At 38.1% G+C, this 26289-nt stretch overlaps 1 protein-coding gene across 3 annotated transcripts; it reads left to right on the top strand.

The window, feature by feature from the left end:
- Positions 1–8516: 8516 nt before the first annotated feature.
- Positions 8517–25692, top strand: LRIF1 (ligand dependent nuclear receptor interacting factor 1). Of its 3 annotated transcripts, none has more exons than XM_030937115.1 (4): positions 8607–8967; positions 20086–21586; positions 22750–23022; positions 24461–25692. In XM_030937115.1, exons 1-4 carry the CDS (start codon positions 8900–8902, stop codon positions 24896–24898), a joined length of 2280 nt encoding a protein of 759 aa, XP_030792975.1. In that variant the 5' UTR covers positions 8607–8899; the 3' UTR covers positions 24899–25692. The 3 variants fall into 3 exon arrangements, with proteins under 3 accessions (XP_010356837.1, XP_030792975.1, XP_010356828.1); XM_010358526.2 differs by having other exon boundaries at positions 24458–25692; XM_010358535.2 differs by lacking the exon at positions 20086–21586 and having other exon boundaries at positions 8517–8967; positions 24458–25684.
- Positions 25693–26289: the final 597 nt, after the last annotated feature.

The raw sequence follows: 26289 nt of genomic DNA, 5'->3' as shown, positions 1-26289 counted from the left end.
CATGTTAAATGGTTAGTAAATACATAAATAATACGTGGACAGGACACTTTACATTGTAAAAGATCTCAAATTTGCTTTTGGAAGTGTATGCCCATGCTCTTGCACTGCACCCAGCTCCCACAGCTACCACCCAGTCTGTGTAAGGAAGAGAACAAAAGAGAGATAGAAAAGGTGAAAGAAATAAGAGATAAAAAGGAAGAACATGGAGGCAAATACAAATAAGCAACGAGGAGAGAGGGGAAAATTAAAGGGAGAGGATACAGAGGACTGAGTAGCCAAGATGACAATTTGAAGAGCTGCAGCTTGTGAGTTATTAAGTAGTAGGCATTAACTGAATTAACGTGAAAAGTTACAATGCCTTATGTGGATGGGTGTGGCTCATTGTCCTTTTGAAATGTGTGGGAGTTTTTTTTTTTTTTTTTTTAAATTTAAGTTTTAAGTTAAAGGGTACATGTGCAGGTTTGTTATATAGGTAAACTTGTGTCACAGGAATTTGTTGTACAGATTATTTCATCACCCAGGTAGTAATCCCAGTGTCCGTTAGTTAGTTTTCCTGATGTTCTTCCTTCTCACTCCCCCAACCCTACAATAGGCCTCATGTCTGTTGTTCTCTATGGGGCCACGTGTTCTCATCATTTAACTCCCACTTAAAAGTGGAAACATTTGGTATTTGATTTTCTGTTCCTGTGTTAGATTGCTACGGATAATGGCCTCCAGCCCCATCTATGTTGCTGCAAAGCACATGCTCTCACTCTTTTTTATGGCTGCATAGTATTCTATGGTGCATATGTACCACATTTTCTTTATCCAGTCTACCATTGATGGGCATTTAGATTGATTCCATGTCTTTGCTATTATGAATAGTGTTGCAATGAATATGTGTGTGCATGTGTCTTTATGGTAGATATGGTAGAATAATTTATATTCCTCTGGGTACATACCCAGTAATGGGATTGCTGGGTCAAGCGGTAGCTCTGGTTTTGGGTCTCTGAGGAATCACCACACTGTTTTCCACACTGGTTGATTTAATTTTCACTCCCACCACAGTGTGTAAGTGTTTCTTCTTCTCCACATCTTCACTGGCATCTGTTATTTTTGGACTTTTTATAGCCATTCTGACTGGTGCAAAATGGTATCTCATAGTGGGTTTGATTTGCATTTCTCTACTGCTTAGTGATGTTGAGCTTTTTTTCATATGCTTGTTTGTCGCATGTATGTCTTCTTTTGAAGAGTGTCTGTTCATGTCCTCTGCCAACTTTTTAATGGGCTTGTTTTTCTCTTGTAAATGTGTTTAAGTTTCCTATAGATGCTGGATATTAGACCTTTGTCAACTGCATAGTTTGGAAATAGTATCTCTCATTCTGTAGATTGTCTAGTTACTCTGTTGATAGTTCTTTTGCTGTGCAGAAGTTTTACAGTTTAGTTAGATCCCATTTGTCAATGTTTGCTGTTGTTGTGACTGCTTTTTGTGTCTTTGCCCATTCCTATGTCTCAGATGGTATTGCCTAGGTTGTCTTCCAGGATTTTTAAAGTTTTGAGTTTTACATGAAAGTCCTTAATCCATCTTGCATTGATTTTTGTATATGGTATAAGGAAGGCACCTAGCTTCAATCTTCTGCATATGGCTAGCCTATTATCCCAGCACTATTTATTAATAAGGCAGTTTTTTCCCCATTGCTTGTTTGTGTCAGCTTTGTCAAAGATCAGATAACCATAGGTGTACAGCCTTATTTCAGGGCTCTCTATTCTGTCCCATTGATATATGTGTCTGTTTTTATACCAACACCATGCTGTTTTGGTGACTGTAACCTGTAGTATAGTTTGAAGTCTGTTAGTATGATACCCCCAGCTTTGTTCTTTTTGCTTAGGCTTGCCTTGGCTATTCAGGCTCTTTTTTGGTTTCATATGAATTTTTAAATAGTTTTTTCTAGTTCCTTGAAGAACATCATTGGTAGTTTAATAGGAATATCCTTGAATCTATAAATTTCTTTGAGCAGTACAGCCATTTTAACTATATTGATTCTTCCTATCCATGAGTATGGAATGTTTTTCCATTTGTTTGTGTCAGCTCTGATTTCTTTGAGCAGTGTTTTGTAGTTCCCCTTGTAGAGATCGTTCACCTCTCTGGTTTGCTGTATTCCTAGATACCTTTTTTTTTTTTTTTTTTTTTTTTTGAGGCAGAGTCTCGCTCTGTCGCCCGGACTGGAGTGCAGTGGCCGGATCTAAGCTCACTGCAAGCTCCGCCTTCCGGGTTTACGCCATTCTCCTGCCTCAGCCTCCCGAGGAGCTGGGACTACAGGCGCCCGCCACCTCGCCCGGCTAGTTTTTGTATTTTTTTTTTAGTAGAGACGGGGTTTCACCGTGTTAGCCAGGATGGTCTCGATCTCCTGACCTCGTGATCCGCCCGTCTCGGCCTCCCAAAGTGCTGGGATTACAGGCTTGAGCCACCGCGCCCGGCCCTAGATACCTTTTTCTTTTTGTGGCAGTTGTGACTGGGATTGCATTCCTAATTTGGCTGTCTGCATCACTGTTGTTGGTGTATAGAAATGCTAATGATTTCTGTACATTAATTTTGTATCCTAAGACTTTGCTGAAGTTGTTTATCAGCTGAAGGAGCTTCTGGGCTGAGGCTATGGAGTTTTCTAGATATGGCATTGTGCCATTGGCTGACAGGGATAGTTTGACTTCCTCTCTTCCTGCTTGGATGGCCTTTCTTTCTTTCTCTTGCATGACTGCACTGGCCAGGACTTTTTTTTTTTTTTTTTTTTTTTTTTTTTTTTTGAGACGGAGTATTGCTCTGTCGCCCAGGCTGGAGTGCAGTGGCCGGATCTCAGCTCACTGCAAACTCCGCCTCCCAGGTTCACGCCATTCTCTTGCCTCAGCCTACCGAGTAGCTGGGATTACAGGCGCCCGCCACCTCGCCCGGCTAGTTTTTTGTATTTTTTAGTAGAGACGGGGTTTCACCGTGTTAGCCAGGATGGTCTCGATCTCCTGACCTCGTGATCCACCTGTCTCAGCCTCCCAAAGTGCTGGGATTACAGGCTTGAGCCACCGCGCCCGGCCCAGGACTTTCAATACTATGTTGAACAGGAGTGGTGAGAGAGGGTATTCTTGTTTTGTGCTGGTTTTCACAGGGAATGCTTCCAGCTTTTGCCCAAATAGTATGATGTTGGCTCTGGCTTTGTCGTATGTAGCTCTTATTATTTTGAGGTATGTTCCTTCAATACCTCATTTGTTGAGAGTTTTTAACATAAAGGGGTATTGAATTTTATTGAAATATGCTTGTTTGTTGCATGTATAAGTTATTTCTTAGACCATTTACTAAAAAGGGCTTATAATTATGCATCCTTTTCATTTTCCTTTGAAATGTATACATAACTCCTACAACTCAGAAGTGTCTTTCTGAAGAAACTGAAGGACATTCCTTTGAAATGTAATCCTCAGGAAGGATAAGACCCCTGTCTCTCAGTTTCTAAGAAAATAGAGTCCTAACTTCAGTAACTGCCAGATAGCAGACACAGCTGGCCTAGATGCATTTATGTTGACCAATCTTTTGTAATTTTTTACTTCTCTGACTTTTCTTGACCCTCTGCTCATGGGTCCCTCATTTTCCCTTTAAAACACCCAATCACCTCTGCACAAATAAAAGTGGAACTCAGCTGTTTCCCTTACTATCAGTAATTACTGAATAAAATCTGTTTTCAATGTTTTAACTAATGTCCTGTTGGGTTTATCTTTGGCAGCCCATGTGACAAGGAACTGAGGGCAGCAGCCTTTGGGCAACAACCAGCAAGAAACACAGGCCCTCAGTCCAACTGCTGCAAAGAACTGAATCCCTCCAACAATAAAAGAGCTTGAAATTGGCTCCTTCTCTAGTTGAGCCTTCAGATGAGACAGTAGCCCTGACCAACACCTTGAGTGCAGCCTTGTAAATGACTCTATAGCAGAGGACCTGACTAAGCTGTGCCTAGATTCCTAACTGACATTTGTTATTTTTAGCTGCTAAATTTATGGTTATTTTTCATGCAGAAATATGTGGTTATTTGCTATGCAGAAAATAATACATTTTTCCTCCCTGAAAGCTTTGTTTTTTTTCTTTTTGATATTCTAGTTTTAATTTCTTAAGGCATTTTTTTTTTCTTATTTCTCTTACTTGGTACCTTAGGACACGCTTTAACTGACATCTTTCTGTTTTCTTTAATTCTGGGAAAAAGAAATTTCAGATTTAAAAAATATTTGTTTTAATTTCTGTCCTTCTGCAATCCTATTTTCCAGATATTGAAACTTCTACTTTTATATTACACAAATTTTAACTTTTATTTTTATATTTGCTCTCTTTTTATCCTTTCCTACTGCCTTCCAACATTTTCTTTACTCTCTTCTATCAGTTTCCTAATTCTTTATTCAGCTGCATGCATTCAACTATTTATCTCATCTAGTGTGCTTATTTTGGTTCATATTTGGTTTCACTCTCATCCCCCAAATATGTTCATTTTTTTCTGATTTTCACTGATATACAGAAGTATATCTGTGGGGGATATGTTTCAAGACTCCCAGTGAATGCTTAAAACCATGAATAGTACCAGACTGAATATGTGCTACATATTTTTTCTTATACATACATACCTATAATAAAGTTTAATTTATAATTTAGACATAGTAAGAGATTAATAACAACTAATAATAAAAATAGAACAACATGCTAGCATCACTACTCATGTACTTTGGGCCATTTTTAAGTAAATAAGGGTTACTTGAACATAAACATTGTGATACCATGACAGTGGATCTGAAAACCAACATAGCACCTAAGTAACTAACAGATGGGGATATGCTAGAGAAAGGGATGACTCACACCCTGGTGGACAAAAAAGGACAGCTCAAGATTTCATCATGCTACCCAGAATGGCACACAAGTTAATACTTGTGAATTTCTGGAATTTTCATGTAATATTTTGGAACCATGGTTGACCATGGGTAAGTGAAACCACAAAAAACAAAACTGGATAAGCAGGGTCTACTGTAGTTTTCTATTACTTTAATTTTCCATGTAACTTGATTGTACGTTTAACATTTTTGATCTGTTTTTGTAATGCTAATTTAGTAACAGGTCATTTCATTTCTAAATATGTCTTTAAACGAGTATTTATTAACTGAATTGCGAGGTGATGCGCACGAGTAGTCCCAGCTACTCGGGAGGCCGAAGCAGGAGAATTGCTTGAACCTGAGAGGCGAAGGTTGCAGTGAACTGAGATCACGCCACTGCACTCCAGCCTGGGCGACACAGCGAGACTCCGTCTCAACAACAACAACCACAAAAAAAGAAAGAAGAAAGAAAGAAAGAAAGAAAGAAAGAAAGAAAGAAAGAAAGAAAGAAAGAAAGAAAGAAAGAAAGAAAGAAAGAAAGAAAGAAAGAAAGAAAGAAGGGAGGGAGGGAGGGAGGGAGGGAGGGAGGGAGGGAGGGAGGGAGGGAGGGAGGGAGGGAGGGAGGGAGGGAAGGAAGGAAGGAAGGAAGGAAGGAAAGAAAAGAAAGAAAGATATTTAAGCCTCAGTCTGCATTTCCCAATGAATTTAGAAGAAAACGTGTATGTCCCAAGGAATTCAAAGAAGCACTGCTGATCATACCAGTTACCTTCCACTCCAGAACGCAATTTCCATGGTCAGAGTTATATTTAAATTGTAGTGCAAGACCTCACTGATAAAAGTCAAGTTACCTATTTATAATGTACCATCCAGGGCAGTTTTGTGGGAAGGATGGAATAGTGACTTCCCAACTTTGGCTGGTAATACTGCATCTATTTTCATCAGTGCCTTACCTTAGCATGAGTTTCTCCTGCCTTGACTTTATCCTGTTTATACCAGGAGCTTGGCTATTGCTACAGGTTTATTTTCAAAGGACAATTAATGATCATACCTGTTACAACGAAAAATTCAAATAATTTCCTCCACCCTCTGCTGCCCGTGCTGGTCCTTGGCTTTAGCCTGTAACAATCTATACACTCACATACCAGTTCTGAAAATTTCCTACAGATCGGAATTTTCACAGCTGCTTTTTGTGTGTGTGTGTGTGTGTGTGTGTGTGTGTGGTGGTGGTTGTTGTTAATTCCTAAAAATCTAAACTTCCTTTTTTTTTTTTTTATTTATCTGGGTGTCAGCAGTCTGTACTAGTTCAACATCTTGATTAGAATCAAGGATTTTGGCTGGGCACAGTGGCTCAAAAGTGCCTGTAATCCCAGCACTTTTGGATGCCAAGGCAGGCAGATTGAGGTCAGGAGTTAGACACCAACCTAGCCAACATGGTGAAACCCTGTCTCTACTAAAAATACAAAACATGAGCCAGGCATGGTAGTGTGCGCCTGTAATCCCAGCTACTCAGGAGACTGAGGCACGAGAATCGCTTGAATCCAGGAGGCAGAGGTTGCAGTGAGCTGAAATCATACCACTGCGCTCCAGCCTGGCATGACAGACTGAGACCCTGTCTAAAAAGAAAAAAAAAAAAAAAGAAAGATTGGTTTCTCTTGGCTGTATCTCTACAATTCTCATAAAATTCTAAAAAAAAAAAAAAAAAAAAAAAAAAAAAAAGAAAGAAAGAAAGAAAAAAGGAAAAGAATCAAGGATTTTGATCCTTATCATAAAAGCAATGGGGACACTGATTTTTTTTTTTTTAATGCAGTGAGATGACACCATCAGATTTGTGTTTCCATATGGTATCTCTGGCTGCAGCATTTAGAGGAATACAACAGTGGATATGAGGCTCACGCCTGTAATCCCAGCACTTTGGGAGGCTGAGGCGGGTGGATCACAAGGTCAGGAGATCAAGACCATCCTGGCTAACATGGTGAAACTCTGTCTCTAATAAAAATACAAAAAATTAGCCAGGTGTGGTGGCGGGCACCTGTAGTCCCAGCTACTCGGGAGGCTGAGGCAGGAGAAAAGCTTGAACCCGGGAGGCGGAGCTTGCAGTCAGCTGAGATTGCACCACTGCACTCCAGCCTGGGTGACAGTGAGACTCCCTCTAAAAAAAAAAAAAGTGGATATAAGGATATCAGTTAAAGCTTCACTAGAGTAAGTAAGCTTGCTCTATAGTAGTAGTAATAGAAATATAAAGCAGACTTGTAAGATAGGTAGAAGATAAAATCTGCAAAAGTTGGTGAATTATATATTTTGGAATAAAAAGAGGAAAAGTGTTAAGGATGACACTGGAATTTTGGCAACTTTAATAGAAGGAAGTTTTTTCTTTCTTTCTTTCTTTCTAGAGATAGTACTGATAAAAGAAAATGTGTAGTGCGGGGAAGAGAAGCAAGTCAGAAATGTGGTTTTGAACACGTTTCATTTGAAAGGGCTTTTAAAATAGCAAAAAGGCTATCTCAACAATTCACTTGAACATCCAGGTATAGATCTCAGAGAAATCAGAACTGTGAACATAAATTTATGAGTCACACAGCAGCATAATGCAGTAGTAAAGTACATGGTGTGTTCAGCCAGACAACCTGGATTTGGAGGCTGGCTCCATCACTCACAAGCTCTATGACCTCTAAAAACTTGTTCACCCTCTCTGAGCATCCGTTTCTTCATCTGCATATAATCATTCTTTTATTAGTTGTTAGGAGTAAATTAATTTTGTAAAACACTTAAATCAGTGCCAAGGACACATATGTGTTTAGTGGTAAAATAATGGGTGGATGTGGTAATTCAAGCCAGAAGTATGAATAAAACCACTAATTGAGACAAGACAGTTTGAAAACATTACGAGAATCAGTGATCAAGATGTAAGGAACTCCCTTGAAAAGCGAGAGATCTTCAAAAGAGACTGAGAAGCTGTAGACAAAAAAGTAGGAGCAAAACCAGGAAAGTATATTGCCAATGGCGTCAAGATGAGGGAATAATTAATAGTGCTGAGAGGAAAAATTTTGAAATAGTGTGAGATAAACAGCATCAACTGCAATGGATAGCTGAATAAATGACTGAATGAATACAATGGATGTTCTGATGCAACTCCAAGATCTCCCTTCAGAAACGAAGGTCTATGACAATAAGTGATAGTTTGGATGAACGTGGGCTGGAAGAAAGCGTTACGTAAGTCTAGAGGCAAAGCTTCAGGAAAGAGGAGTAAATGGGAAACCTTCAGAGAAGCAGCAACAAAAATCGCTGGCCACAGGCAGGCGTTTGAAGTTTTCTCAGGCCACAAGTGTATGATTCCAAAAAAGCCCGCCGATGTCTTTTAATGCACCGACGGGAGAGAAAAACAAACTAGCGGCGAGCTCAAAAGCAGAAAATTTAAGATTGACCCCGGAAACATTTTATTTTGCGTAGGTGTCCGGAGAGCTTTCTTTTGCGATTTGTTCCTTGATCCGGAAGAAAAGATAGCAAATATCACTTGCCATTGGATTGAATCATAAGGGTTGGGCTTTAGCGAGCCAGTCACCTTGGCAAACGGACGTGACGACCCCGGAAGACGCCCAACCGAGCTTTTCTCCAGCTATCGGCTTCAGTGGGCGGGGCAGCAGAGCCAGTCTGACGCAGTCTTCAGCACTGACCAGGCCCCGTTGGGGGCGGTGCCACCAAGGCCACGCCCCCTGCGCCTGCTCCGGCAGGGTCTGGAGCGTTGTCGTAGGCTCTGGGGGCGGAGACTCACGCCGATTCTGAGCGTAGGGCTGGGAGGGCGCAGTCCACCGCCAGGAGCCTTCCGGTTTCTGGGTGGCTGCGCGACCTCGCTCCGGAGCTTGGGGATACACCCTCTGGAGAGCCCGCTGTCGCTCTCCGTTAAGGTCGAACCCCTCACAGTTGCTGCGGGCAACTGCAGCCCAACATTCCCTCGCTTTGGTTCTCGCCCCATTGAGAAACTCGGCCCCACGATTCCCACTTTCCTGGCTGAGGTGTCCCCTTTCTCCCCACTAAAATGTCAAATAACCTACGGAGGGTCTTCCTGAAACCCGCAGAGGAAAATTCAGGCAGCGCCTCGCGTTGGTAAGTACCGGTTTCGAATCCTCCCCACGCCTGCCCCCTGTCCGTCTTTGGGATGTGGAGTCGGCCGTCGTTTCCGGACGCTGTGTAGTTTGAGAGGAGTTGGAGCCCGCAGAGTGCGCCGCTCAGGCGGGAAGCGCTCGTCACCGGGGCGCTTAAAGCCCATAGAGCGCCTTCCTCTGGGAAATGTAAAACCCCTTTTAGAGCCAGACACAGTCCCTCCCCGGCTCCGCGGGACTCCAGCGTCTCAAGTTTAATAGGCGGACGGAGTAGATCTCCACGGGAGATGAAAACCAAGATGGCCGACGCGCTTATGTGACTCAAACCTTCTGGAAGATTCTCACGCACACGCAGAAACGCGGCAGTCAGCGCGGATTAGCAAATGCAGCCCTGGTGGCGCTGGACCTTCAGTGAAAATAGTTACATTTTAATAGTGAGACAGAAAGGGTATGTGATTGAAGAAAAATGGCTTTAGAACAAGGAGATTGAATATTTAAAATTTCAAGTAATAGCTTTATGTGAAGAGAGAGAAGTAAGAATGGAGAAATCCTCGTGTAAAGTCAATCCTCTTGAACAGCGTTTTTGAAGTGGATTGTAATGAAGTGCCATTTCATTGGCTATTTATATTTGGCATGAGGAGAGTCCAGTATTTCTAAGGAAGATATTCCTGTAAAGTTAGAAAATAGATGATCAGTAACTTAGTTTTTTTTGTTTTTTTTTTAATTTATTAAGAGGAAATGAATCGGAAACAGAATGTTAGCTAAAGCAGAATGTTTTCACTTGTACTCTAACATGGTTAGTAGATTAAGTGATAAGGAAAAAATAGGGTCTGCAGACTCATAAGGAAATGAAGAACTAAGATGCAAAACTCGCGGAAGAGAATTTTCGTTTGAAGAAAATCGGGCTACCTGGGATTAATCTCAACTTTGCTAGTTAGCATTTGTGAGGCCAGGTACCTGTTTCCAGTCTGTAAATAATAGCACTTAGAAATATTTTAAAGATTAGGAGAATGAAATAATGTAAAATACCTCATGTAGGAAAATAGTAAAGCACAATATAAATGTTAGCTGTTACTATTATAAACATACAACTTTAATTCTGCACAGATTTTAGCCCAGGAAGTAGTTTTGTTTAATTACAAATAGAAAACTTGATTGCAATAAAGACCGAAAGTAATGTTTGTTCCTTGAAAGCAGTATTATAAAAGGAAATGGTCACTAATAGTAATGAGCCAAAATTCTATTGAAGAACTGTCAAGAAAGAACCATTATATTTCAAATCATAAAGAGCCATTTTGGTATACTTGTGTGTTTTTTTCTTTTCTTTTTTTTTTTTTTAATTTGTGGTGGAAGTTTGGGGGAAGGGGCAGAGAGTGCCCTGTGTAGATATTAAAAAGTAGAATTACTTTTTAATGATTAATTTCTGCTGCCTTATTTTAGTACCTGAATAATGACCTCTGACTTAGCTTAATTTATAGAAAATTTGTTTTTCGATTGCATTTTTAAATATAAAAAGCAAGATAAACAACTTTGTGTGTGTGTGTGTGTACCCTTAACTCTGTTATCCAATTTCTAATCCTTTTGGGGATTTGGAGATTTTAAAATTACAATTACATTCATAAGTCATTTTGAGTTCATTAACTCATTGATTTATACGTTGTTTTTATTATCTTTGAATGTATTTATTTAAATCATTGAGGTTTTACATCATATATTTGGGACATTTACCAGATGAGTTTCAGAAGCTTCGACATTTACTTTGGTTAATGGTTGCATATTTGATTCCATTCTGTTTTGTAAGTAACAAAACATCCAAATGTAATTTTGTAAATAATGTTAACATCAGCCCTTTTAGTTTATTGGAAGCTTAGTTTTCTTATTTTTCTGGTAATATGTTTGATGGTACTAAATATTTATTTTTATAACTTAAGTGACTGATTTTCTTCTTATTTGTAGCTTAATTTTTTCCTAAGTTACCGCTTTCTAAAAATTTTTCAGTAGCATAATACAGAATTGTATATGGTTATATATTGTTTGAAGTATCTCTAATTCATCAGAGCATAAAATGTAAAACCCAAATTTAATCTTAGAGTACAAAGGAAAAATCTGGAAGATACTTGTGATACTATGCATTTAATTTATGTTGATTTGGGTTTTATTGTCAAAGAACAAAGTAGGAGTCAGAATGCTATAGTGGAAAGAACCTTTTAAGTCATAGAGACTTGGGTTCATATCCTAGCTTACCACTTATTATCAATACAGTTTATACATTTGATGACAAAACATTCATTTAGTACCTACTATGTATGTGGTAGACTGTGCTAAATGGGAAGACTGATTAAATAAAAGGATATGGGCTGTTTCCAGGGAAGACCTTACAGTCATGGTGGAGGAGGAGGAATGATAGAGTTGATGTTGATGTAGTAAAGGAAGAGAGTAGAGGAAGGGAGTTGGAGGAAAGATTCCAAGAACAGCTGAGTTGGGAAACATAAGTATCAGCTATTCAGTTAAAGATGAATGCAGGATATATGTATGCAGAGAACTGGTAAGTAAAAGACCTGTGTGGTTTATGACTGATACTTGTTGCTTAATTCTGTACAAGTAGGATAGATAGATAGCTCGGTTCTGTTTGCCCTGCTAAGGAAATTAGACTTCATCTATTGGAAATTGTTCAGAGTATTTTAAGAAAAAGACTGACATAGGTGTGCATTTTAGATAACTGTTGGCAGTGTGGATTTGAGGGTGAGTGATCTACATATAAGGATCCTATTTCAGTTGTCTTTTCAGAAATTCTGAGGGCCTGAACTAGCTGATGCAGTGCCATAGGGGTTGAATTCAAAGAAATATAGAAGGGAAAATAGACCGACTTTGTTAATGAATTGGCAGGAAGAAAGGCGGATCAGTTATGATGCCGGTTTTCTGGATGGATATTGGTAAATAAACTGAGATGAGGCACACATCAAGAAAGTAGTCAGGGCCGGGCGCGGTGGCTCAAGCCTGTAATCCCAGCACTTTGGGAGGCCGAGACGGGTGGATCGCGAGGTCAGGAGATCGAGACCAACCTAGCTAACACGGCGAAACCCCGTCTCTACTAAAAAATACAAAAAACTAGCCGGGCGAGTTGGCGGGCGCCTGTAGTCCCAGCTACTTGGGAGGCTGAGGCGGGAGAATGGCATAAACCCGGGAGGCGGAGCTTGCAGTGAGCTGAGATCCGGCCACTGCACTCCAGCCTGGGCGACAGAGCGAGACTCCGTCTCAAAAAAAAAAAAAAAAAAAAGAAAGTAGTCAGATATATGGATATGAAACTCAGGCTGAGTCAGAGCTGAGACTAGAGATTTGGGAAGCATCACGTTAGAGGTACTATAATGAAAGCCTGTGGTTATATATCCTACAATAATAAGAATTAAGACATCATGTGATTGGCCATTGGCAGCTGTCTTCCCATAAATGGAGAGCTAAACTTAAGTGTTCTCAGCAGGGGGTTTGGTTTGATTGGAGTGATGATGCTTCATTGTCAGTTCAGTATGCATTTTGTTGTGTACAGTGTTTTATTATCTTTTGTGATTTGAGTGTGTCTGTGTGTGTGTGAGGGAGAGACAGACACATACTATACAGTCTAAATGAAATCTGTCATTAATCTCTCAGTTTATACATTTGAATTTTTTGGACCCTGTTATCATGGGGGTATGCTAAAGTAAATACAGAAAGTAGATAAGCTTTCTCAAGGGGAGTGTGTAATTCTAAGTAAGTTATTAAATATTTCTAAATCTCCATTTTCTCAAGTATAAAATGGGAATGGCAGTTCATAACTTGCTTGACTGTTTATTAGGATTAGAGTTAGTAACAACTGTTATATCTATCATGTACGCAATACATGGTACATATTATTGGATAGATAACTATGTTATGTACTTACATATGTTATGTTCTATATGTACATAATATTATGTCATAGATAGTAAGATGGAAAAGGATTTCCTAGCAGTTGAAAAAAACGTATTTTGTAAAAAAGTCTATAAAATGTTCATCAGCCTTCAACATTTTTATTAGTCTATTTCTTTTTTTTTTTTGAGACGGAGTCTCGCTCTATCGCCCAGGCTGGAGTGCAGTGGCGCGATCTCGGCTCACTGCAAGTTCCGCCTACCAGGTTCCCACCATTCTCCTGCCTCAGCCTCCCGAGTAGCTGGGACTACAGGCTCCCGCCACCTCGCCAGGCTAGTTTTTTGTATTTTTTAGTAGAGACAGGATTTCACCGTGTTAACCAGGATGGTCTTGATCTCCTGACCTCGTGATCCACCCGTCTCGGCCTCCCAAAGTGCTGGGATTACAGGCTTGAGCCACTGCGCCCGGCCTATTAGTCTATTTCTAATATGTGAATGCCTCATATCAATATTAGAATAGTAAAAAATGTCAGAAGTTATATAACATTACCAGTATGTTTAATGTGCCTTTTTATTAAATTTCTCATTACCTTTTTTTTTTTTTTTTGAGATGGAGTCTTGCTCTGTCGCCAGACTGGAGTGCAGTGGCGCAATCTGTGCTCTCTGCAACCTCCACCTCCCAGGTTCAAGTGATTCTCCTGCCTCAGCCTCCCAAGTACCTGGGACTACAGGCATGTGCCACCACACCCAGCTAATTTTTGTATTTTTAGTAGAGATGGGGTTTCACCATGTTGGCCAGGATTGTCTCGATCTCTAGACCTTGTGATCTGCCCGCCTCAGCCTCCCAAGGTTCTGGGATTGCAGGCATGAGCCACTACACCCCGCCAAATTTCTCATTACATTTTTAAAAGACCTTACCTTACCTTATTCTCAGAGACCAATTGCATATTTTAATGGAAGATAACTATTATGTTCCCAGGCAGTTATTTCATTTACTACTACTAGTAAGCTTTATTTTCCCCTATTTAACAAATGAAGAAACAGATTCAAAGAGGATAAGTAAATTTTCTAGTCAACTTGTAATTATAAGAACCAGAATTAGAAGCCCGTAATCTTTCTAATATGTTCCTCTTTTCTCTTTTAAACTGTTAAACTGCATTATTTTTCAAATGTAGTTTCTCAGTTTGAACACCAGCTGGTTTAAAGTAATTACCTTAAAGTAGTTAGGTGACCAAACTAGAAAATGGGATGCAGAATCTGGTTCTACTTTTAGTTCTGACATTAATCTTCAGAATATGATCTTTCAGAAAACAGAATCTTTGTAGGGTTTTAATTATTTAATCTCTTCAATGGAAGGCTCTTAGATATGAAAAACAGTATATTGATAGAAGGAGTACATATTTCATCATGAGTTATTACTTCTTAGCATTCTGCATTTCCAATTAATTTTTAGAACTCATTACATTTTGTTGTCAGGAAATCATGGACTTTTTTAAAAATTATAGCTTGTAGGATTCAATTCAGCTAACATTATTGTGTGCAGTTTCCAGTTTCTGGATTAGATGTAGAGTATATTGATATGAATAGTATAATCTACCCTACAGGAATTTATGGTCTGTGGTAGATATGTGAATCTCACTGATAACACTGACATGGAAGAAGCTTAATTTTTCTTCCTTTTTTTTTATCTTTTGGAGGAGAAATAGAGGAAAAGAGAGGGAAAAATGTAGTGATCAGATTGGAAAATAGCTCATACGATATAGTTTTTTTATAAAGCAGAAATATAGAGGTCATATAAAATACTATGCTTGGTATTGGAAGGATAATTGCAAAATAAATTATAAAGCCTCTCACCTTAAGGAGTTTCAGTCTTATTGAATGAAACAATACTTTACTCATTTTTTAAAATTAGCTAATAGATTAAAGTCAATAAAGAAAGCATTATGTAATTTCCAACATTAGCGGCACGAATGGGAGTGCATTCGGAATTCCAAGTTGGAAAAAATTAAACTGGAGTGACTGGCAGATATTTTATGAAAAAGATAGAATTGGAAACTAATTTTATATTGTTGGAGAAGAAAAATAATAATACTTTGAGTAAATAATGTAATGTACATGGCATATTTCAGAATAGCAAAGAGATCTCTCTGGTAATAGCAGAGATTTCACATTGAGAAGTTGTGGGTGGTATTGTTGTAGAGATTGGTTGGAGCTAGATTGTAGATGATTTTTGTGTCCAGCTGAATTGGCAATGATGAATACTAAAACTTTGAACAGGAGGTAACAGGATGAAAACAATTTTAATCTACCAGAGATACATAATATTCAATAGTGGCTGCAATCAGAAAAACTAAACATTAGCAAAATACTGTAGGGATGAGAATGATGAGTGCTAGACACATCTGATGAGGATCTCATTTAGATGGTGGAAGTCACAATGATGAAGAAAGAAAAGATGGATGAAATGAGTTAAAAAGAAAACCTTATAGACTTGATGATTCAGTATGCATCTATTAAATGTTTACCTTTTGTAAGCACATGTGCAACATTCTGTGGATGAATTTAAATAAAAATGGTGATAAAGACAAATCAGCAATGACTAGGTGATTTAAAACCTATATGATGTGAAAAATACTGGTGCTGCCACATGATTGAATGGTATGAGAGACTACTAGTTTTCAATAGAGTAATTTTGACTTCCTGGGTTTAAAGTGATGGTATTAAAATGTTTGGTAAGACATCGCAAATACAGAACTGATGTCAATTCCAGTAGGGGACAGGAATAAAAGGATATAACTACGGGAGTCATTATTCCAAAGAAGATAGTTGAAAATAGTTGAAGCCGTGAGCATTGTTGCAGTCTTTAAGGAAGAATGTCTTGAAGGAGAAAAACAGGATCAAGAATTGTACTTTGTGGTTTGTGGAACAGTTACAGGAGAATGCTTAGAATGCAGAAAATGAGTAAGGGAGCATTAAGAAAGTCAAGAGAAACAGAAATTGTACACAGTGGAAACCATGATAGGAAAGAGGATCAATATGGAGGGATAATTAGTTGCAACAGAGAGTACCTAGGGAATGAAGATAAAGACATATTTAACTGTGAGAACATTTGTGGTAATCTTTGAGAATGAAGTTTTAGTAGAATAATAGGAAAGAAAATAGACTACAGAAGAAAGTAGGCTTCAAAATAACTTTCTGGCATATCACTTAATTGCGGCTTGTTAACACCATCTACCAGCTTCCTGTCGCTGAACTTGGCACTTAGTTCACCATCTTCCCTGTAATCCTATGTGATTTCAGTGTCTGTATGGATAATCTCTTTGTCGTCTCATCTTTATTACAGAGATCTTTTCCCCCAGTGATCTTATTCTCTGTTCTGCTGCACCTATCTACTTTTGTAGTCCTTATTCTTAGATGAAATTGCTGCATCTACAAAATTGTTTCACGCATCCTGTTTTCTAAATGCCAGTTCCTGTATTTCTAGCTGACTTGTTTAACTGTTCCTACTTTAACTGTTAACTTTATCTGGCCCTAAAGACCAATAATCCCTTTATTTTATCCCTATACTTTAGCCTTTTATTCTCTCATTTTCTTCCTATCCAGTTTAGATTCTGTGTTTCATTTTAATAACTCTTATCAATACCTTAAATTCTTTTGCTCTTCTTTGATTTTTGTTGCACCTTCCTGATGCCACCCCAACCCTGGATGAACTCGATATGCTTTCTGTTTATCTGTGCTTGGTGTGACAAGAAAAGCCTCGAGTACAGATTAGTACCACTATAAATTCATAACCACTAGCTGTCTCCCCATGCCATCAATACATCCTGGCAACTCTAATATCTTCTGTGGTCAGTTTACTCCCTCACGAAGACTGTTTCAGATCTTTGATTCTCCTCAAATCTTTCCATATTTTTGCTCTTTTAGCAGATTATGTCATGTGATTTTTCATAAAGAAAATACAACCCTTTAAATGAGAATTACCTCAGCCTTCTAACCCCAAAGTTGTATGCTTACCTGAAAATGCACCTAACCTCTCCTCCAGTGTTCCAGTGGAGGGAGATGGGTCTCCAGCTCTCTTTAAGGTTCAGTCCCTCCAGCTGTCTCTCTGGTTTCCATTTCCTACCTCCTTCTCATTGTGTATCCCTTTTGTTCCTTTATCACCAGTTTCTTCCCTTAACTGGCTCACTTGAGTATTTACATTTGTTCTGGTTTGTCTAACCTTAAACAAAGAAAAAGGAAAGATCCCTTCTTTGATACCATTTATTCCTGTAACTTCCTGCCAGTCTTTCTCTTCCCCTTGACAGTCAAAGTTTCAAAAGAGTTGTCTACTTGGCTTTCTTCATATCCACTCCTCAGCAACTTCTTTCCCTTACCACACTGCTCTTACTAAAGCCATCAGTGATCTTCACAGCACTATTTTAGGTGTACATTTTTAATCCTCATCCTATTTGGCATCTCAGAAACTTTCAGTATAATTGCCCAATTTTCTTAAAATCCTCTCTTCCTTTGGCTTAACATTGCATCAGAAGCAATGGTTTTCTTCCTACAACTCTAAGAATAATGGAAAGCCACTGCAATGTTTTAAGCAGGGAAAGATCAGTTTTAGTGTGCTGAGTAAATTGAAAAGTAGAAGATATGATTGAAGAAAAAAAATCAGTCATGAAGCTATTATAGTATTCTAAGCCAGAGATGATGTTTGCTTGGAGTAGAGTGGTAACAGTTGATTCGGAGAGAATTGAACAGATCAAAGGAAATTTAGGAGACAATTTCAACAGGATTTTGTGATCACTGAATATAAAGAATAACAAAGGAGCATTTACCTATTCTGACTTAAGGCATCTAAGGTAGATGAGATGCTATTTAGCAAAGAAAACCCTGCAGAAGATGGAATTTGGGGGATTAGGATGGGCAGAGATCTGGCCATGTTGAATTTTAGGAATGTTTGAGATTCTGAATGAAAATGTTAAAAGGGAATTTGGATGTATAAGCCTACATTTCAAAGAAGCCACAGATAGAAATATTGAAATTGTTGATATGTAAGTGATAATTGAAGTTATGCATTGAGAAGAAAGCATCTAAGGAAAGAGTACAGAATAGGAAGAGAAGGATTCTTTCTAAGCTTTGGTAAACTCTCAACATTTGAAAGTTGATTCAAAAGTATGAGTCGGCAAAGAAGACTGAGGAGCCACTACAGAGGCTACTGTTACTCGTTTGATATTTAAAAATCAAGTAAAATATAAGAATCCACAAAAATAGAGTGGGCCAGATTAGGCCCAGAGGCTGCAGCTTACTGATCCTTTTTTCCTAATGAGCCTGGTGCTTAAATTATAACAGATACTTGGTAACTTTTTGTGTAATGACTTAATATTGAATATGTCCTTATCCAGGTCAAATGTGCTTTTCTTGTGGTGCAGGGAGGTAATAAAGGTAGATTTTTCCTCTTAAAGCCCTGAAAGCAAGAATTCATCCTTTTCTTAGGGTTTATCCTCTTTAGAAGTTAACTTTTAATTTATTAAAAGTCAGTGTATGACCAGCCTGGGCAACATAGCAAAACTTTGCCTCTATAAAAAATACAAAAATTAGCTGGGTTTGGTGGCATGCATCTGTAGTCTCAGCTACCTGAGGAGCTGAGGTAGAAGGATGGTTTGAGCCCAGGAGGCAGAGATTGCAATGAGCCGAGATTGTATACTTACACTCCAGTCTGGATGACAGAGCCGGGCCCTGTCTCAACAACAACAACAACAACAACAACAAAAGGTCAATGTAATATTTTGACCCACTCTCAAGTGTCCAAAAGACAGTTTTACATTTTTGTAAGGACATGATAATGTTATTCATGCTGCAGAAAGGTAAACCAACATTTCTACGGATACATAGAATTTTGGGTATTAATTTTTATTAATACCTGAGAGTTTTAAAAACATACCTTTATGCTTTTGAGAATCCTAATTATCATTATTATTTGCCCTTGAACTTTTTTATTTATTTGATCTTAGTTACCTAAGACCATGCTAGGTCTATGGGATATGGACACTGCACTCATATTGCTAGAATTTAACATGAGAGACAGTCTATAGACAAACATGTTAATATATGATGACAATCTATGATATATACCATGAAGGAAGCTAACAAGTGTGATGTTATAGATTAATTATGAAGGAAGGACAAGGATAAAGTGGTCAGAAAATGTATCTCTTGAGAAATATCATTTATGCCAAGACTTGAGCTATGTGAAGAGTTGAGTTGGGTGAGGAGTACCTAGGTAGAGTGATAGTATGTGTGATGGCCCTGAATCCCATGAAAGCTCAATATTTCCCAGGAGCTGAAAGATGTTTTAGATATAAATAAGGTAAGGTATCTACATTCAAGTAATCTCCAAATAACTAATTATGCAAACAGATATTAGTATATGTTGACTTTTCTTAAAATTAGACAATCTGTACTAAGAAATAGTTCAAGGCATGGGGGTCAGAATTGATTCAGTTAAAAAAAAATGATTTCCAGTCTTTTCCACATTGATTGGAAATCATTCAGCTGAAATTGCAGTGGTATTATATGTATGGGTTGATAGGTGATTGACAATTGACTAATATAAATAATTGCTATACCAAGGACTATTTAGCACTAAACCTTAAATGTGCTGAAACAGTAATCAGAAGAAAATGATTCCTACATAAACAGGTCAGTGACGTCTATAGTACAAAAATGTGGCAAACTAAGGTAACACCATGAGAGAGAGCTTAGGCAAAAGAATAATGGCTAGCAGAACTTGTGAGTTATTGAAGGAAGAAGACTGAACAGATTGAGGGGGAAAAGATTGAGAGAAATGGAATAAGAGTAAAGGGAGAGGGGATGAGAATCTTCAGTTAGAGTAGAGGAGGAGGACAAGAGGAAAGAATTCAGGGAAAGGGAGAAGGGAAGATGCTAATATTTTTAAGAGGAGCTTACTTTAGTAGCATAATTTTATATAGGGCAAAACCTTAGAAATGTCAACTTTTAGTCTTAGGAATAAGTGTTATGATCTCATACCCATTGCCTAATATAAGAAGCTGACTATAGCATTATCTCTTCTACTTCAAAATACTTGTTTTGCAGTCTTTCACTTTAAAAACTCAAAATGGAAGATTATATACTTTATATTTTAATATTTAAAAATAATATTTACAAATATATATTTTTAAATAAAATGTATATACCATGTAGTATGTTTGTATTTATTTACTCAATGTTTTTTTAAGTGTTTCAGGCTGCATGTACCAAGTAGTTCAGACGATTGGCTCGGATGGAAAAAATCTTCTGCAATTACTTCCAATTCCTAAGTCTTCTGGAAATCTTATACCACTAGTTCAATCTTCAGTCATGTCTGATGCTTTGAAAGGGAATACAGGAAAACCAGTTCAAGTTACTTTTCAGACTCAGATTTCCAGCTCTTCCACAAGTGCGTCCGTTCAATTGCCCATTTTTCAACCAGCCAGTTCTTCAAACTATTTTCTTACAAGAACAGTAGATACATCAGAAAAAGGTAGAGTTACTTCTGTGGGAACTGGAAATTTTTCTTCATCAGTTTCTAAAGTTCAGAGTCATGGTGTGAAAATTGATGGACTCACCATGCAAACATTTGCTGTTCCTCCCTCAACACAAAAAGACTCATCTTTTATTGTAGTTAATACCCAGAGTCTTCCAGTGACTGTGAAGTCTCCAGTTTTGCCTTCTGGGCATCATTTACAGATTCCAGCCCATGCTGAAGTGAAATCTGTACCAGCGTCATCATTGCCTCCTTCAGTGCAGCAAAAAATACTTGCAACTGCCACCACCAGTACCTCAGGAATGGTTGAGGCCTCCCAAATGCCAACTGTTATTTATGTATCTCCTGTAAATACAGTGAAAAATGTAGTTACCAAGAACTTTCAAAACATTTACCCAAAACCTGTTACAGAAATAGCAAAGCCAGTAATACTAAATACCACACAAATTCCAAAGAATGTTGCTACAGAGACAAAATTGAAAGGTGGTCAGCATTCTCAAGCAGCTCCAGTGAAATGGATTTTCCAAGATAATCTACAACCTTTTACGCCATCTCTTGTTCCTGTTAAGTCTTCAAATAATGTGGCTTCAAAGATTTTAAAAACTTTCGTAGATAGGAAAAATTTGGGAGATAATACTATAAATATGCCATCATTGAGTACCATCGATCGTAGTGGGACACAGTCCAAAAATATGCCTATTAAAGATAATGCTTTGGTTATGTTTAATGGGAAAGTCTATCTGTTGGCTAAAAAGGGGACAGATGTTCTGCCATCACAAATTGACAAACAGAATTCTGTTTCTCCTGATACTCCAGTAAGAAAAGACACGTTACAGATAGTGAGTTCAAGTCCAGTCACAGAAATATCCAGAGAGGTTGTAAATATTGTTTTGGCTAAAAGTAAATCTTCCCAGATGGAGACAAAATCACTTTCCAATACCCAGCTTGCTTCCATGGCCAATCTAAGGGCAGAGAAGAATAAAGTGGAGAAACCATCTCCTTCTACCACAAATCCACATATGAACCAATTCAGTAACTACTTAAAACAGAGTAAGACTTTATTCACAAATCCAATCTTTCCAGATGGATTTAGTACAGGACACAATGCCCCCAGAAAAGGAAGTATCCTCCAGAGCATAGAGAAAATAAGTTCCTCTGTTGATGCAACAACTGTTACTTCACAACAGTGTGTTTTCAGAGACCAAGAACCAAAGGTAATTTTCCCATGTCAGGGTGCTCTTTTTATATATCTATATAGAAAAGTTTGTTTTCTTAATTCTCAAAGTTATCTATGATAACATCTTTCCCCCACTGCCAACCCTATCACACACAGACTGTACACATATGAGTATTTAATTTCAAAACTTCCATCTGAGCAAATTTGAGGAGGAGTACAATTGGGTACAATCTTGTACAAAGGAGTACAATCTTTCTCTTGAATCACTTGGCATGCCAAATCTTTAAAACAAAAAAAATGACAGAGCAAAAAAGTTTAGAAGAGTTGGGGAAGGATAATGTGAATTCAAAGCTTAGTGAAAATGTGTAAGTATATGTATATACATACATGTATGTATGTATGTTCATATATAATAGCCTTTCTAGTATATGAGGAGATAGTATGCATGTAAAAGAGTTGGTTTCGGGGTTTTGTGGGGTTTTTTTGTGGTAGTGGTGGTATACTATGGAAAAGGTGAGACAGGGCTAATCAATACCTTTCAGTAATTTGTGGAAATAAGATTGTATCAGCATCTTTGATGAGTTTGTTTATTTTTTGGTAGACAAATTTCATTTTTCTTTTTATTAGCTCTTTGTGACTCCTCAGCCAGTTACCCAACATGCTCACATAGTTACCTTATGTTCGACTTAAGGTTTGTCTGTCTGTGTGCTTACTAGATATTTGTACCCACCTTTTCCTTGCTTACTTAGAGGTCTACTCAGTAATGTCAGCATTTCTCCCCTTCAGTACAGAATTCATTGAACTCCAGAGATGTAAGGAGGTAAATTCTGATTGTTAAATACAAGATTGATTAAAGGCATGTGTGACTTTTCCAGAAGACTACAATTTCTAAATAATGTCATATATGTTATTTTAATGTCATTAGTATGTATTCTCATTTCAGTTGTTTTAGAGTTGACTACTTACTGCCTTTCTAGTACAACAAATTAATTGAGAAATTGTAGGGGGGAATGTTTTAAGTTTGTACTTCCTTTTATTCAGTTTTTTGAGTGTGGGTGGTAAGGCAAGGATAATACAAACCAATCATAAAGCATGATGTGTTCTTTTATGTAAGATGAAATAATCACTTAGTTGCTTGTTTAATAAAGTAACTTGAATAATTAGCAGTATTGTTTGTGTGTTTTCTTTTCCTAATTCCAGATCCATAATGAGATGGCATCAACATCAGATAAAGGTGCCCAAGGAAGAAATGACAAGAAGGATTCCCACGGAAGAAGTAATAAGGCGTCACATCTGAAGAGTGATGCTGAATTTAAAAAGATATTTGGCCTTACTAAAGATTTGAGAGTGTGCCTTACTCGGATTCCTGACCATTTGACCTCTGGAGAAGGTTTTGATTCCTTTAGCAGTTTGGTAAACAGTGGCACTTACAAAGAGACAGAGTTTATGGTGAAGGAAGGAGAGAGAAAACAGGTAGGTAATACATTTTCATGTGCTCTTCATAGGTACTACAAATGATACACTAATATTAATTTTCTTGATTTGGTTTTAACCCTTGTGCATTAGTATAAATGACGGTTGTTACTGGTTTTGCAAATATATAGTACCAAAACGATATTTAAAACAACCGGGCCCCAGCACTTTGGGAGGCTGAGGCAGGTGGATCACCCGAGGTCAGGAGTACAAGAGCAGCCTGACCAACGTGGTGAAACCCCGTCTCTACTAAAAATACAAAAATTAGCTGGGCGTGGTGGCGGTCGCCTGTAATCCCAGCTACTCAAGAGGCTGAGGCAGGAGAATCACTTGAACCCGGAAGGTGGAGGTTGCAGTGAGCCGAGATCGCATCATTGCACTCCAGCCCAGACGACAGGGCAAGACTCCATCTCAAAAAAAAAGAACCAGGCCGGGCGCCGTGGCTCATGCCTGTAATCCCAGCACTTTGGGAGGCCGAGGTGGGCGGATCACGAGGTTAAGAGATCGAGACCATCCTGGCCAACATGGTGAAACCCCATCTCTACTAAAAATACAAAAAATAGCTGGACGAGGTAGCGCACGCCTGTAGTCCCAACTACTCGCGAAGCTGAGGGCAGGAGAATCGCTTGAACCTGGAGGGCGGAGGTTGCAGTGAGCTGAGATGGCGTCACTGCACTCCAGTCTGGCAACAGAACGAAACTCCTGTCTCCAAAAAAAAAAAAAAAATTGTATATTTTTATACACACACACGCACAGGTAAAAATGCATCCCAGTTAAAGATGTGTTTTAATTGTTTTTATTCACCAGCGACATTTTTTTTTCCATTGTGTTACAAGAAAATGGTCATAGCTTTTTAACTAGTCATTCTACTTTGAGAACTCTATCTAAATGAAATAATTCAAATGTAGTGGAAGATATAAGCATGCATATGTTCTTAATACTAACCTTTTAAGCAACTTATATATCTAATAATGATAAAAAGAAATGTCTATAACTTTGTCTACTGTTTTACTTTGACTTATGAATATATCATTATCGTGTAATATTCTGAACTTTAGATCAGAGACTAGTAAACCTTTTCTAATGAAAATCCTCCACATGTGCCTGCTGTGCAAAGGAAAAGAAAAAAATTAAATCACTCGTATATCTCAGGCACTTTACAAGTGCTATTATATTTCTGTGGTAGGTCAGTATGGCTTCTAATACTTGAGCAAGAAAATGTGAATTAGGCAATTTCTTCTTACTGAATGTGATTAAGACATTTTGGTAGCATACAGTGGGAAATATTTCTTTCTTGCTGTAGTTGTCTTCCATAAATTTTGTTAATTGTAATAGGTAAATATTTGTTTCTGCAGACGTTGTTAAACTTGATAGTACCTCGTGCATTTAGCAATAACATTTTGTTTTTGTTTTGGAATGTTGTTTGATATTGCAGCAGAATTTTGATACGAAAAGAAAAGCAAAAACTATTAAGAAGATGGATCACATAAAGAAGAGAAAAACAGAGAATGCTTATAACACAATCATAAATGGGGAAGCTAATGTCACCAGTTCCCAACCTCTAAGCAGTATTTTACCAGCTTCAGATGTGTCACAACATAACATTCTCACGAGTCACAGCAAAACCAGACAAGAAAAGAGAACTGAGATAGAATACTATACCTATGAGAGGCAAGAGAAAGGCACATTGAATTCAAATGCAGCTTATGAACAAAGTCATTTCTTCAATAAAAATTATACCGAAGATATTTTCCCAGTGACACCACCAGAGTTAGAAGAAACCATTCGAGATGAAAAAATAAGAAGACTTAAGCAGGTGCTGAGAGAGAAAGAAGCAGCTCTTGAAGAAATGCGTAAGAAGATGCACCAAAAATAAAATCTCCTGTACCTAAAGACTTCAATGAAATAGCTGTTTTTTAAAATATACTTCCGCGTTAATAAGTTAATTGTAGATGTGTTCTGAAAGTGTCTTTGAATACGAAACTTGTTTTTTCATCAGTTAATTATAGAACTTTTATTTAAGGAATACAGAAAAGGTTGATTCACATATAACTTGTGAATAATTTACATGGGGTATCTATACCTTTGTCTTAGATACCTTTTTTTGGAAGGATAAAATTTTATATTTTTCTATTATTTTAACTAGAATTCTCCAAGTTTGAATATTTGGGCAGGGTTTTTCTTATTGTTTGTATCTTTACCTAAATTGCTCAGGCATTATTCCAGCAGTAGATAATGACTGTATTACTGAAATTTTACAATCCAAGAGAGGAAATCAGCTCCAAACTTAGCTTTTCCAATGGATTTGTATATGTACTTGCTTGATCTCTTTACCCTTAAAATGATGATACCTTGTACTCACCATTTTTTTTTTAATGCCATGAAAGAATATGTATTATGGCAACATTATTTAAACATTGAAACATTTCTCAAGAATGAGCAACATTTGTTTTGTAACTTACAATGTAATTTTATATAATCCAAAGTGTATTTTAGAATTCTGGCTATTTGATGTTTTGTTTGCTTATAGTGATGTGTTGTTCCCAGGCAAATGCTCCTTTTTTTTTTTTTTTTTTTTGAATATGTACATATGTTACTGAGATTGTGTAAAAAGTAGATCCTGAACAGTTGTCACGTTTAACATTTCTTAAACTGTAAAAGTATATTTTCTCTCTGTCTGGTTAATCTTTAATTTGGGAAGGTTTGGGAATGGTGTAGGCATAGGGATTAAGAGATGGGGAGTTAGCTGAACGTGGTGTGTGTTTGTAGTCCCAGCTGCCCAGGAGTCTGAGTGGGGGGAGAATTGCTTGAGCCTAGGAGTTTGAGGCCAGCCTGGGCAGCACAGCGAGACTCTGTCTCTTAAAGAGAGAGAGGAGGAGGAGAATAAGGTTAATAAAAATTTATCAGGTCAGGCGTAGTGGCTCACACCTGTAATCCCAGCACTTTGGGAAGCCGAGGTGGGCGGATCACCTGAGGTCGGGAATTTGAGACAAGCCTGGCCAACATGGCGAAACCCTATCTCTGCTAAAAAATAAATATTAGTCGGGCACAGTGGTGGGCACCTGTAATCCTAACTACTCAGGAGGCTGAGGCAGGAGAATCACTTGAACCCGGGAGGTGGAGGTTGCAGTGAGCAAAGATTGTGCCACCACTACACTACATCCTGGGCGACAGAGCCAGACTCCATCTCAAAAAAAGAGCACATCTCTGGAAGTAAAAGAAGTTAAAAGAAAAAAAAAATCTGTACAATGGCAACAAAAGAGAATA

The sequence above is a fragment of the Rhinopithecus roxellana genome, chromosome 8, assembly GCF_007565055.1.
Source record: "Rhinopithecus roxellana isolate Shanxi Qingling chromosome 8, ASM756505v1, whole genome shotgun sequence".
NCBI classification, from domain to species: Eukaryota; Metazoa; Chordata; class Mammalia; order Primates; family Cercopithecidae; genus Rhinopithecus; species Rhinopithecus roxellana.
This window is presented reverse-complemented; position numbering and strand designations above follow the sequence as displayed.

Bases quoted from the DNA above. Each gene is read 5' to 3' on its own strand.
- LRIF1 (XM_010358526.2), top strand. From the start codon at position 8,900: ATGTCAAATAACCTACGGAGGGTCTTCCTGAAACCCGCAGAGGAAAAT. The intron at 8,968-20,085 runs GTAAGTACCGGT...TGTTTTTTTAAG, and splicing joins TCAGGCAGCGCCTCGCGTTG to TGTTTCAGGCTGCATGTACC. The intron at 21,587-22,749 runs GTAATTTTCCCA...TCCTAATTCCAG, and splicing joins TCAGAGACCAAGAACCAAAG to ATCCATAATGAGATGGCATC.